The 14,772-nt window shown below is 40.1% G+C and overlaps 1 protein-coding gene across 1 annotated transcript in view; it reads right to left on the reverse strand.

The window, feature by feature from the left end:
* SUGCT (succinyl-CoA:glutarate-CoA transferase) overlaps positions 1–14,772 on the reverse strand; it is a 697,612-nt gene that overhangs the window by 617,192 nt on the left and 65,648 nt on the right. Inside the window, exon 7 of the mRNA XM_061197569.1 lies at positions 6,712–6,803. Coding sequence (XP_061053552.1) covers positions 6,712–6,803 — 92 coding nt within the window. The remainder of the gene's footprint in view (positions 1–6,711; positions 6,804–14,772) is intronic.

Below are 14,772 nucleotides of genomic sequence, written 5' to 3' on the forward strand. Positions count from 1 at the left end.
CTCAAATCATTTCTTTGCCTTATCTATGGCAAACAAATCCAGTCCCTATAGACTTTCTCATTGAAGAAACTATTTTATATCCCTGGGATAATTTTGGCCATTCTTTTTAGGATTTTCTCTGATTATAACACTTTTTCAAAGCATGATGACTCAAAACGAACACAATGCTCTCAAAAGTAACCATTTACTGAGATAGAAAAAAAAGAGGGGGAGGTATTTTCTTTCATAAGATTCAGAAAGCAAAAACATTAGGAAGAAACTTGTTTAAATGATTTTTAATTGTTACCTCAAGATGAATGTTTTTTCCAAATATTTTTTACCATATTTTTCCAGTCACAACTCAAAAATTCTCTATTCACATTTTCTGAGTATGAGGCTTATATGAGGCTTCCACTCAATAGAAGACTCTCCTTTTATTTTTAAGTATGTCCCTTAAAGAACTCCAAAAGGAATCTCAAATGCTATAGCTATTGCTACGTGTATCAACCTCTTATTATCAAACTGAAGTTGAATCCTTAAAGATTCCAAATTCATATATAACAAATAATCAATGAGCACCAACTCTGTAGTGGATCTGTGTTATACCCTAGGGATATAAAAAAGTATCCCAAAGACACTCCCTGAATTAAGGCACTTACATTCCAAAGTCAGAGACAGATCGACATACAATAAGCAACATAATGAAAATTACATTGGAGCATAGAGAAAGAAGTGGCAAATTCTCCCTAAAGAAGCTAAGAAAAAAACCAAGTCATAAAAGATGAACAAAAGTCCTGTGTATCTAGTTAAGGCTTTCAATAGGGGTACTACTGGCATTTTGGAGGTGAAATTCTAGATTCATGAGCCTGTCCCATACCTTAAGGATGTTTACTCATCCCTACCCCAAGCACTAAATGCCAGTACAACCCAACCATCCCACACATCATTTTAAAACTCCCCTGGAGTGGGGCTGAAGATTACTATCCGCAGATGAAAACCATTGCTACAGCCTAGGATACCTCAAGCTCAGAAATGACATAAGAAATAAGTAGGTTAGGGACTTCCCTGGTGGTCCAGTGGTTGAGAATCCGCCTTCCAATGCAGGGGACGCAGGTTAGATCCCTGGTCGGGGAACTAAGATCCCACATGCCGCAGGGCAACTATGCCCATGTGCCGCAACTACTGAGCATGTGAGCCACAACTAGAGAGCCTACGTGCCACAGCTACAGAGCCCATGCGCTCTGGAGCCTGCACACCACAACTAGAGAACCCACACGCCACAACTAGAGAGAGGAGCCCACGCGCCACAACGAAAGATCCCGCATGCCTCAACGAAGATCCCACGTCCTGCAACTGAGACCCCACGCAGCCAAAAATAAAATAAATAAATATTTTTTTAAAAAGAACCACTTATTTAAAAAAAAACAAGATGAGGGAAGGCTATTGTGCTTGTTTTTTAATAGAACATCTCTGAAAGGATGCAAAAGAAAAGTGATAGCATTGACTGTCTCTGAGGAGAAGCAGGTGAATTGAGGACAGAGGGAAGGAGATTTACATTGTAAACTCAGATACAGAGTGACAAAGACAAACCTGGTTATTATATAGAGAGCTCTCTTTCACTCTTAAAAGAATCCTGATTTGTATGATAAATTATATAGTCAACATACTTGTTTCTTGTAGATTTAGCATTATGTGAATGTATTACCTCTTCAAAAATACAAACTAAATACAATCCAGTGCCTTTGGATAGCAATGTAAGACTATTTTCCTTTGGTGTAATTGTTTGTGTGTCCTTAGTTTTTAAAGGGGGAGATAAATATCTAAGAAGCATCACTTGTAAACTTGATGTAATCCATCCTGCACATATGGACCAAACTAATCTTATGAAGCACAGCTTTCATCATGTCACTCCCCTTCTGAAAAACCTCCCTAACTTCACTGTGAGCAAATAACATCTCAATTTCTTTGCTTGACCTTGAAGACTTTCCAAAGCATGGCCTTAATCAAGTTTCCCCCACTACTCTGAAACTTTAACTCTCAGCTCTTCCATGGCTGCCCTATTGCTTTTCTCTAGGTATGCCTGATTCCTTTCTACTTCCCTATCTTTGTTCAGTCTGCGGTCTCCACTAGGAATGCCTCAATCCATCTGAATCCTATTCACCTTTCCAGGTGCCATTCAACTCAAATCCCACCACTTTCTTGAAATCTCACCCTGAGCCACATTTATATTTTACTTGTAGTAAGTTATAGTAATTTCTCTCCAACAGATTCCATGTAAGCCATAAATTAGATTTTGAAGATTTTATTAATTAAATAAAAAAAAAAAAACATTTGAAGAGCATCTGTTATACTGGGCACAAGGACGTAAAGTTGAATAAGAGGCTTTCCCTACCCTGGAAGTTCTCACAGAAATAGCTGACAACTGGCACCATACCCCCTTGCCCTCACACATCTACCCCTCTCGGCTGCTTGCAAAAAACTTACCTCATTGTCAGCATCACATATGCACACACACACACACACCCAAACACTCACCCACACACATACACACACATTCCCCAGACCCAGGCCTCTAGGATCATAAAACTCAAGGGCTTTCAAAGGCTGTTTATTCCCAAGAAAGGATTAGAAACTCTGTATCTTACCGTTCTCTATATTGCCTGCTTCATAATGTTCCACTTAATTTTATGCAGTTTTCTATCATTTTCTAACTTTTCCATGAGTATGTATCTAATCTAGTCAATCAAATTATTACTTATAGAGTAACTTATTAAATTCTTTATGGTATGTAAAACAATACTATTCACATATGGTCAATACATCTTTTTCATTGATTGATATAATTCTTGATGTTTAAATGTAAGGTGAATTATTACTTAGAACATGTATCACATATGTCTGAGTCATTTACTTTCCAGAATCTCTCATACTCATTGGTTTCATTCCCAGTACCCTCTCCATTAAAAAAATTAGATAGATGATAGACAGATACATAGATAGATAGATAGATAGATAGATGATATCCCTTTTGAGTAATAACTGGTTAGCACAGAGCCATGAACATAAAAAATAATGGAACATAATTTTATCTGGAGCACAAGACTCTAATTTAAACATAATATATAGACCTTAACAAGTCATTAACTTCTGTCAGAGTCTATGCAAAGGGATTTTTAATAATAACACCTCTCATAATGTTTCCAAGTGCGATCCACAACCATCTCCATCGGAAGCGCTTGGGCCATCATTAAATATGCATATTTGTGGGCTCTACCCACAGATCAGTATCTCTGAGGGTGGAGCTGGGGAACCTACAGATATACCAAGCAATTGCTGATTCTTACGTGTACTACATTACACTATACATGTTTGCACTTTCACATTCTATAAAAGACATTTATTTTCCCTTTACAATATCTGGAAGAGGAGCTGTGTGAACATCACTTCCAGACGCACTTCCCCGAAAGAGAGAAGCTATACGATATGTTCCAGATCACACAGCACAGTGCCAAGTATTCATTTATTCATTCATTCAGCATTTATTTATTGAGTGCTTAGTAAGTGCCAGGCTCTGTTCTAGGCAATGAGATACTGCAGTGAGCAAGCAAAGACCATGGTCTTATGAGGCTTATGCCCTCCTGGTGCCCCTTTCAGGCAGCCAGGTAAACATTACACAGGAGTGAATGAGATACGGCCAGGCCTCCAGACTCTTAGTTGACTGCTTTCTCACTCCACCAAATGGTCTATTCACTACAGTGCAACATATCCTATCAATAGCAAGCATAAGCAAGATGCAAATACAATAAAAATCAGGCTTCATTCTTCAGACAGCATGGAGAGTGGCTATAGTACAGAAGATACTATATATAGCTAGAAGATGTAAAGCAGACTGGGTTCAAAGTATGGCTTCAGCATTTTACATACCTGGGCACCCTGTACAAGTTACCTAAGCCCTTAAGCTTCAGTTACAGAATTTATCAATACATACACCTGGAAGGATCAATGTAAGAATGAAAACACAAAAGCATATGGAAAACATCAAGCATGCGTCTAGCACAGTGTAGGTACTCAATGTCAGTTCTCTTTTCTCCGTTATCAAATTTGAATTTTATCCAACAATACCACAGCATTACCTAAAAGGCTAGATTTTAGATTTAGATGGAGGCAATTGTAACCAGTTTGTTTAAATCTCATCATAAAGACTGCTTTCATAGATTTTATCCTATATTATACATTTAGCTGATGCCCCTTTGGGATAAAAATAACATTATGAGTCCACTATAGAAAAACCATGCATTTTGAGTTTTCTCATCATAATAATAATCTATACTTTGGGAACGTCACTCATTTTCCAGGCAGAAATATATTAGATCATCACTAAAAATATGTATATATGATAATGTATCTTTCCGTCTCTTCAAACTCTTAACTAATACAGTAGGTCCATAAACAATACGTTCCCTGCATCTCCAACCTCATTCTTCCCCTTCTTTGCTAGCTCACAATAATCCAATGAGACTAGCTCCTCAAACCCACCAGACTCTCAAGCATTTAGATGTCATGCATGGTGTTGCCCTAGAGTCATCAGGTTAGTGCTTAATTGCGTCCCACCTTAAATATCTGGCCCTCAGAGAAGCCTTTCCTGAACAACCATCCTGACAACATTAGGCTGCACTGAATAGGGTGAGGAAGCCTGGGTTCCAATCAGTCATCTGACAACATGGAGTTACACTACAGCACAAATACACATCTGGGCAGGTAGATAAAACTTCATATGCAACATGATATAACTGGCAACAGTGCATCTGCATTGGCTGGTTAAAAATATTAGCCAGGGCTCTCAGAAGTGATCCCTCCTGTGGAACCTCTGCTGAGAGGCTTAGTGAACTGTCATATACTGCTGATATCAGGGGGAAACAACTCCTTAAAGGGGGATTCCCAGCATGGGCTGATTCTCTTCAGGCTGCTTTTATCCTCTGCTGTCAAACCACATTTTGCAGAATCTCTGGAAGTATTAAAATGGCCTGAGGCACACTGTTATACATGTCAGTAGCATCCTGTACTCTTCTTTAGAGCCTTTTTTACTTGTTTAATATTTCTTTTCTGTTAATGTTTGTCTTCTCCACTTAAGGACCGTGTCTACCTGTTGCCTGTTTAATTCCCAGTAACTGCCATAGTAGCCAGCATACAGAGGATTCCCTCTGTATATGTACAATAACCATTCATTGGGTGGATGAATTGAGAAGTGAGAGATGTGTCCGTGTGAAAGAAACACAGTATATGGAAGCCGAGTTTATTTAACGTAATACACGTGAAGTTCCTAAAATAATGCTTGGCACATAGTAAGCATGCAATTAGTGTTGTTGTTATTTGCTTAGCCAGAACAAAAATCTCCTGAGGATAATACAAGAGGTGAGTTATTGACTGATAAATAATATGGTTGAGCACATGCTGTGTGGTTATCCCTGTCAGAATATAGCGCAGTGTACTAAAGGAGTAATCTTTCACCTCATCCACCTCAGTTGTTTTTGAGTTACTTCATTTTAATATTTGAATATACAAATTTAAAAGTCCCATATCTTTTCACATATTCACAATTGAGTACAATGCTATTAAATAAAACCACTCACAAAAATAATGTCTTGACCATATAAGTACCTCTATGGAAAAGAGCAAAGAGATATATATCCATGCTTCATTCTCTCAATGGATAGAAAGAAAATTGGTCCCCTTGAATATTGTAAGGAAAAGCCACACACATTCTTTCTAAGACTTGTGAAAATGAAACAAAGAAAGAAAGTACAAAAGACCATATATTTTAAGTCACTGAAATCCCAACACCTACTTTAAAATAATAAAAAGAAGTAAAATCTGTAAAAAAAAAAAAAAAGACTTGAGGTCATTCTGCCTCATTTTATCCCAACACTGCAGCAATATTATCTGAAGAATTAACTGAAGAAAGTGATTCAGGGAAGGAATACCTACTGGAAAAAGTTTTTTAAGGGGATCAATCTAATTTGTTTTGGAAGTGGATTTTTTTAGTATTTTTATTTACTAAGCTTTCACACTTTTTTTTTTACTTTATTTAATGGCATGTTTAGTTTTCCCCAAGAGTCCATTTTCTAAGAGTCTTTGATCTAACCATCCACGTTTTGGTCGTCTATATACTTTTTGGGAACTTCCTATCACCAATGGAGAAGGAATGTGGTTATAAAATCAAATAATTCTTTCACTGTCAGAATCTAATGCATTAACAATCAGACACAACTATGTCCGAGCATTAAACAACAAATTTTAAAATAAACAACCACTTATAATACTCCAGAGGGAAAAAGAAAACCCTCCACCATGTATATACATCAAATGAAAGTACTCTGGTAGAAATGGACATCCGCGGACTAGTCTAGTCAGCCATTCTACTTCACACGAGGAATATTCCTAAGTCACACAAAGGTGCCTTTACTAAGCTTGAATGATATAATACATATGGAAAATGTGTTCACCACTTGATCTATTGCTTCTTGCTAAAAAGGTTGTTCTTTTCCATGGGGCCATAATGACATTAAGCCTCAAGTACATTCAGAATAAACATTTCCATTTTTAACGTCATTCACTTTCCGTGGTTTTTTCCTAAAATTAACTCATGTTTAAGCCTATGGGGTTAGCAAAGATGAAAATCTCTTTGGAATAAATAGGGGAGAAAATATGAATATTCTAAAGAAGGATACCTACCTCGGGCCCTGTGATGTGCATCAGACCAGAAACAGCAGAGGCAACAGCATCGTACCCAGCTCGCTGAGACAGTGGACCTGTCTGACCATACCCTAAGACAACAAGAAGAGATATATTTAGCACCACCCAGGGAGAGTAACAGTACAATAGTGTGTTAAAACCATCTGTATCCAGAAATCCTACAGCATTTTGTTACTATTAGGTCTATACTATCCCTTGAAGGAGGCTGTAAAATTTAATTATGGTGTTATACCCCAGAAGGTTGCAAACTGGTGACTTGTGGGCCAGATCCCCATTGTACGAATGTTTTGTCTGGCCTGAAGAGTGTTTTGAAATGTTTTTACTTAGTTTCCAACATTTAAAGATCAGGAGATAGCACATAATATACAAATTTCTGGCTTTTCTTGAAAAACCAGAAAACACATTCAAAACTAGGCTCACATCCTCACATGCCAATAATCAATTAGAGTTAAGTAATAGTTCTTCCCTTTACACAGGGCATAAATTCTCCAATTTGCCGCACTCTCCACCCCTCCTTAATCCTTTATGCTTCAGTCTGATTCAATCATTAACTGACCTTCCAGACTCCAATAGGTATTTGCTACTCTTGCTGTATACAAAACAATATACAAAGTAAAACAAAACAATGTCTCCCTAGGTTCTATTTACATATTTTTTTCAAGTATGCAAAGAAAATATAAATGATAATTTAAAATTTGAACATAAATAGAATTAATACATCTCCTGCCAGTGCTTTTTAGGATTACAAAGAGAAGGTGAAGGTGTCACTTTTTTTTGCCATCAGCAAAAATTAAAAGAACATAAAGGGACTTCCCTGCTAGTCCAGTGGTTAAGACTCCACGCTCCCAATGCAGGGGGCCCAGGTTCAATCCCTGGTCAGGGAACTAGATCCCGCATGCCGCAACTAGGAGCCTACATGCTGCAACTAAAAGATCCCGCATGCTGCAACAAAGACCCAGCGTAGCCAAATAAATAAATAAATATTTTTAAAACAAAATAAAATAAAAGAACATAAAAATGTTTTATCCTGCTCTCCTCAGTTCTGGTGCTTATTGTTGGATAATAAAGGTTATATGAGGAACTACATAACTCTGTCTCCAAATCCCATATATTTTGCTTGCTTCTCCAGCAACCTGGAACACTCTCCCTCTATTTCACTCCATATATGTACATACCTCACTCCCTCACATCCTCCAACTCTGCACTGAAATGTCTCCTTATTAGAGAGGTCTTCCCTGAAGAACTTTTATGAAAGATCACTCTCACTTTTCACTCTTAAGCCCCATTACCTCATTATATTTGACTTCACACCTCGTATCACCACAAGATATATAATATAGTTTATTTATTTATTTTCTGTATCCTCCCTACTCAAAGGTATGCTCAAGAGAGTTTTTTTAATTTAATTTACTGCTGTATTGCCAGCATCTAGAATAGAATTCAGTAATGGTTACCAAATGAATAAATGAATGAATACTGGTTATATGAAAACAATTATCTTTAAAAAACAAATTAATGAATAAAGAAACTAAAGAGGCTTTTTTTCTGTTTTGTTTTGTTTTTGACCAAAATGATAATATAGGAGGCCAATTTCATCCTCCCATGGACACAGTGATTGTACAGCTACACACAAAGCACTTTTCTCCAAGAGAAATCTGGGAACTGAGAAACTAGAGAAATCCAGATGAATGACTCTTATACATTGGGCAACAGAGACAATACCCATATTGAAACTGGTAGGAAAGGCTGAGACACTCTCATCATAAACCTCACCCCAGGCATAGAACCATACAATTAGGAGGAAACCCCAAACTCCCAGCTTCTCCCTGAGGAACAGGCAGTACAGACAGCACATCTAGTGTCCCAACCTTTAAGGCTCCCACCTGAGAAACAGTCCCCTAAAACTCCTACCTCTGATGGCCAGCATTCATGAGTCCTACAGGACTATGGCAAACAAAGAAGAAGTTACTGACAGGATCATGAGCACTAACCACAACTATCCCCCCAGGTCTCAGGACTGAAGGAGGAGCAAAAACATCCATCTCCCAGTCTTTCCCTGGAAAGGGTTTGACTTCATACCTTACAAGCTGTTGCCTAAGGGTCTAGACACTAATTGACAACATCTAACTGATCTTACCTGGAACCTGAAAGAATCAGTGGGCGCTTACCCCACCTTCTCCATCCAGCTCACTCCAACAATAAAACCAGGTCACCATCATCTCTCTAGGAGCTTCTACACATGTCTCGTGCCCCACCTTTTGCAGCTACCGCCTGGGAGATGGGCCCCCATATCACCTGGCTCTGACTGTCAATAGAGCTTGCAGTTAACAAGTCCCACTGGACTATAGTAAACAAATAAACAGTTTGTAATGGGCTCAGGGCTCAGTGCAAGGGAGAAGACAAAAAGCCTACCTCCCAGTTTCTCCCCAGAAAGTGCGTGACGGCATACTTTCCCAGCTGTTGCCTGAGGGTCTGGCTTCGAATCAGCCTGTATCTAAGTGCTGACTACAATCATCCCCTTCGGAACTTAGATGGGTCTTCTCATACCCTCAACTACTAAAAGGCATGAAGAAGGACAGTGGTTTGGACAGTCACAAAGGTTTGAGAGGCATCCAGGAGTTCAGGCTGGGCTGATTGACAGGATTCATCTGCTACACAAGACCATTCTGTCAAGACTGAAAGAGGTGCTGTTGAGCTAATGCACAAAAACCGACACAAGCATTCAAGGAAAATGAAGAAACAAGAGAATATGCTCCAAACAAGAGAACAATATAAATCTCCAGAAACCAACCTTAATGAAACAGAGAAAAGTGATTTACCTGACAGAGAGTTCAAAATAATGCTCAGAAAGATGCTCACAGAGGTCAGGAAAGCAATGCATGAACAAAGTGAGAATTTCAACAGAGACTGACAATAATAAAAAGTACCAAACAGAAAGTATAGAGATAAAGAATAAAATAACTGAACTGAAAAATTCAATTGAAAGGTTCAACAGCAGGCTAGATCAAGTGGAAGAAAGAGTCAGTGAATTAGAAGACAGAGCAGTGGAATACATCCACTCAGTGAAGCAAAAAGAAAAAAGACTAAAAAAAGGAGTGAAGATAGCTTAACAGACTTATAACGCACTAAAAAAATAGGGCAATATACACATTATAAGGATCCTAGAAGACGGGGCAGGGGGAGCTTATTCAAAGAAATAATGGCGAAAACTTCCCTAACCTGGGGGAAAAAAACAGACATCCAAATCTAGGCAGCCCAAGAAGTACCAAATATGATGAATCTAAAGAAATTCACACCCAGACATTATAATTAAATTGTCAAAGACAAAAACCTTAAAAGCAGCAACAGAAAAGCAACTTGTTACATACAAGGGAACCCTCATAAGACTATCAGTGGATTCTACAATAACCTTGCAGGTCAGAAGGCAGTGGGATGAGATATTCAAAGTGCTGAAAGGAAAAAAAAAGACTGCCAAACAAGAATACTCTACCCAACAAAATAGTCCTTCAGAATTGAAAGAGAGATAAAGAGTTTCCAGACAAACAAAAGCTGAAGGAATTTATCACCACTAGACCAGTCTTACAAGACATGTTAAAGGGATTTCTTCAAGCTGAAACAAAAGGATGCTAATTAGTAACATTAAAACATATGAAAGTTTAAAACTCACCGGTACAGATAAATATATGGTTAAATTCAGAATACTCTAATATTGTAATGGTGGTGGGTAAATCACTTATAACCCTGGTATAAAGATTAAAATTAAAAATAATAAGACCGAGGGAGGGGCAAGATGGCGGAAGAGTAAGACGCGGAGATCACCTTCCTCCCCACAGATACATGAGAAATACATCTACACGTAGAACTGCTCCTACAGAACACCCACTGAACGCTGGCAGAAGACGTCAGACCTCCCAAAAGGCAAGAAAATCCCCACGTACTTGGGTAGGGCAAAAGAAAAAAGAAATAACAGAGACAAAAGAATAGGGACGGGACCTGCACCAGTGGGAGGGAGCTGTGAAGGAGGAAAGGTTTCCACACACTAGGAAGCCCCTTCGTGGGCAGAGACTGCGGGTAGCAGAGGGGGGAAGCTTCGGAGCCACGGAGGAGAGCGCAGCCACATTGGTGCGGAGGGCAAAGCGGAGATTCCCGCACAGAGGAGCGGTGCCGACCAGCACTCACCAGCCCGAGAGGCTTGTCTGCTCAGCCGCCGGGGCGGGCGGGGCCTGGGAGCTGGGGCTCGGGCTTCGGTGCTAGCCGGGAGGGAGTCCGGGAAAAAGACTGCAGCTGCCAAAGAGGCAAGAGAATTTTTCTTGCCTCTTTGTTTCGCGGCGCGCAAGGAGAGGGGATTCAGAGCGCCGCCTAAACGAGCTCCAGAGACGGGCGCGAGCCGCGGCTATCAGCGCGGATCCCACAGCAACAGGGACGCAGAGGGAAAAACGGAGAGATTCCCGCACAGAGGCTCGGCGCCGAGCAGCACTCACCAGCCCGAGAGGCTTGTCTGCTCACCCGCCGGGGCGGGCGGGGGCTGGGAGCTGAGGCGCGGGCTTCGGTCGGATCCCAGGGAGAGGACTGGGGTTGGCTGCGTGAACACAGCCTGAAGGGTCTAGCGCACCACAACTAGCCGGGAGGGTGCACGAGAAAAAGTCTGCAGCTGCCGAAGAGGCAGGAGACTTTTTCTTGCCTCTTTGTTTCGCGGCGTGCAAGGAGAGGGGATTCAGAGCGCCACTTAAACGAACTCCAGAGACGGGCGCGAGCCGCGGCTATCAGCGCGGACCCCAGAGACGGGCATGAGACGCTAAGGCTGCTGCTGCCGCCACCAAACAGCCTGTGGGCGAGCACAGGTCATTCTCCACACCGCCCCTCCCGGGAGCCTGTGCAGCCCGCCACGGCCAGGCTCCCGTAATCCGGGGACAACTTCCCCGGGAGAGCGCACGGCGCGCCTCAGGCTGCTGCAACGTCACGCCGGCTTCTGCCGCCGCAGGCTCGCCCCGCCTCCTCCGTACCGCTCCCTCCCCCCGGCCTGACTGAGCCAGAGCCCCCGAATCAGCTGCTCCTTTAACCCCATTCTGTCTGGGCGGGGAACAGACGCCCTCAGGGGACCTACATGCAGAGGCGGGTCCAAATCCAAAGCTGAACCCCGGGAGCTGTACGAACAAAGAAGAGAAAGGGAAATCTCTCCCAGCAGCCTCAGAAGCAGCGGATTAAAGCTCCACAAACAACTTGATGTGCCTGCATCTGTTGAATACCTGAATAGACAACGAATCATCCCAAATTTAGGAGATGGACTTTGGGAGCAGGATATATTAACTTTTCCCCTTTTCCTTTTTTTTGTGAGTGTAGATGTGTATGCTTCTGGGTGAGATTTTGTCTGTATAGCTTTGCTCTCACCGTTAGTCCTAGGGTTAGGTCCGTCCGTTTTTTTTTTTTTTTTTTGGCTTAAAAATTTTTTTTTTCCCTAATAAATGTCTTCTTAATAATTTTTTCCTTATTTTCTATTTTTTAAAAAAATTTTTAATAAGTTTTTTCATATTTTTTATTTTAAAAAATTAAAAAATTTTTTTTCTTAATAAATTTTTTCTAAATAATTTTTTTCTTATTTTTAGTATAAAAAATTAATAAATCTATTTTTAAAAATTAAAAAAAAATTTTTTTTCTTAATAAATTTACTCTTAATAATTTTTTTTCTTATTTTTATTATAATTGCTTTATTTTATTTTATTTTATCCTCTTTTTTTCTTTCTTTCCATTTTTTCTCCCTTTTATTCTGAGCCGTGTGGATGAAAGGCTCTTGGTGCTCCAGCCAGGCATCAGGGCTGTGCCTCTGAGGTGGGAGAGCCAACTTCAGGACACTGGTCCACAAGAGACCTCCCAGCTCCACGTAATACCAAACGGCGAAAATCTCTCACAGATCTCCATCTCAACATCAAGACCCAGCTTCACTCAACGACCAGCAAGCTACAGTGCTGGACACCCTATGCCAAACAACTAGCAAGAGAGGAACACAGCCCCATCCATTAACAGAGAGGCTGCCTAAAATCATAATAAGGCCACAGACACCCCAAAACACACCACCAGACGTGGACGAACCCACCAGAAAGACAACATCCAGCCTCATCCACCAGAACACAGGCACTAGTTCCCTCCACCAGGAAACCTACACAACCCACTGAACCAACCTTAGCCACTGGGGACAGATACCAAAAACAACGGGAACTACGAACCTGCAGCCTGTGAAAAGGAGACCCCAAACACAGTAAGATAAGCAAAATGAGAAGACAGAAAAACACACAGCAGATGAAGGAGCAGGGTCAAAACACACCAGACCTAACAAATGAAGAGGAAATAGGTAGTCTACCTGAAAAAGAATTCAGAATAATGATAGTAAGGATGATCCAAAGTCTTGGAAATAGAATAGACAAAATGCAAGAAACATTTAACAAGGACGTAGAAGAACTAAAGAGGAACCAAGAAACGATGACAAGCACAATAAATGAAATTAAAAATACTCTAGATGGGATCAATAGCAGAATAACTGAGGCAGAAGAACGGATAAGTGACCTGGAAGATAAAATGGTGGAAATAACTACTGCAGAGCAGAATAAAGAAAAAAGAATGAAAAGAACTGAGGACAGTCTCAGAGACCTCTGGGACAACATTAAACGCACCAACATTCGAATTATAGGGGTCCCAGAAGAAGAAGAGAAAAAGAAAGGGACTGAGAAAATATTTGAAGAGATTATAGTTGAAAACTTCCCTAATATGGGAAAGGAAATAGTTAATCAAGTCCTGGAAGCACAGAGAGTCCCATACAGGATAAATCCAAGGAGAAACACACCAAGACACATATTAATCAAACTATCAAAAATTAAATATAAAGAAAACATATTAAAAGCAGCAAGGGAAAAACAACAGATAACACACAAGGGCATCCCCATAAGGTTAACAGCTGATCTTTCAGCAGAAACGCTGCAAGCCAGAAGGGAGTGGCAGGATATACTTAAAGTGATGAAGGAGAAAAACCTACAACCAAGATTACTCTACCCAGCAAGGATCTCATTCAGATTTGATGGAGAAATTAAAACCTTTACAGACAAGCAAAAGCTGAGAGAGTTCAGCACCACCAAACCAGCTTTACAACAAATGCTAAAGGAACTTCTCTAGGCAAGAAACACAAGAGAAGGAAAACACCTACAATAACAAACCCAAAACATTGAAGAAAATGGGAATAGGAACATACATATCGATAATTACCTTAAATGTAAATGGATTAAATGCTCCCACCAAAAGACACAGACTGGCTGAATGGATACAAAAACAAGACCCATATATATGCTGTCTACAAGAGACCCACTTCAGACCTAGAGACACATACAGACTGAAAGTGAGGGGATGGAAAAAGATATTCCATGCAAATGGAAATCAAAAGAAAGCTGGAGTAGCAATTCTCATATCAGACAAAATAGACTTTAAAATAAAGACAATTACAAGAGACAAAGACGGACACTATGTAATGATCAAGGGATCGATCCAAGAGGAAGGTATAACAATTGTAAATATTTATGCACCCAACATAGGAGCACCTCAATACATAAGGCAAATACTAACAGCCATAAAAGGGGAAATCGACAGTAACACAATCATAGTAGGGGACTTTAACACCCCACTTTCACCAATGGACAGATCATCCAAAATGAAAATAAATAAGGAAACACAAGCTTTAAATGATACATTAAACAAGATGGACTTAATTGATATTTATAGGACATTCCACCCAAAAACAACAGAATACACATTTTTCTCAAGTGCTCATGGAACATTCTCCAGGATAGATCATATCTTGGGTCACAAATCAAGCCTTGGTAAATTTAAAAAAATTGAAATCGTATCAAGTATCTTTTCCGACCACAACGCTATGAGACTAGATATCAATTACAGGAAAAGATCTGTAAAAAATACAAACACATGGAGGCTACACAATACACTACTTAATAACGAAGTGATCACTGAAGAAATCAAAGGGGAAATCAAAAAATACCTAGA

The sequence above is a fragment of the Eubalaena glacialis genome, chromosome 8 (genome assembly GCF_028564815.1).
Source record: "Eubalaena glacialis isolate mEubGla1 chromosome 8, mEubGla1.1.hap2.+ XY, whole genome shotgun sequence".
Lineage (NCBI taxonomy): Eukaryota > Metazoa > Chordata > Mammalia > Artiodactyla > Balaenidae > Eubalaena > Eubalaena glacialis.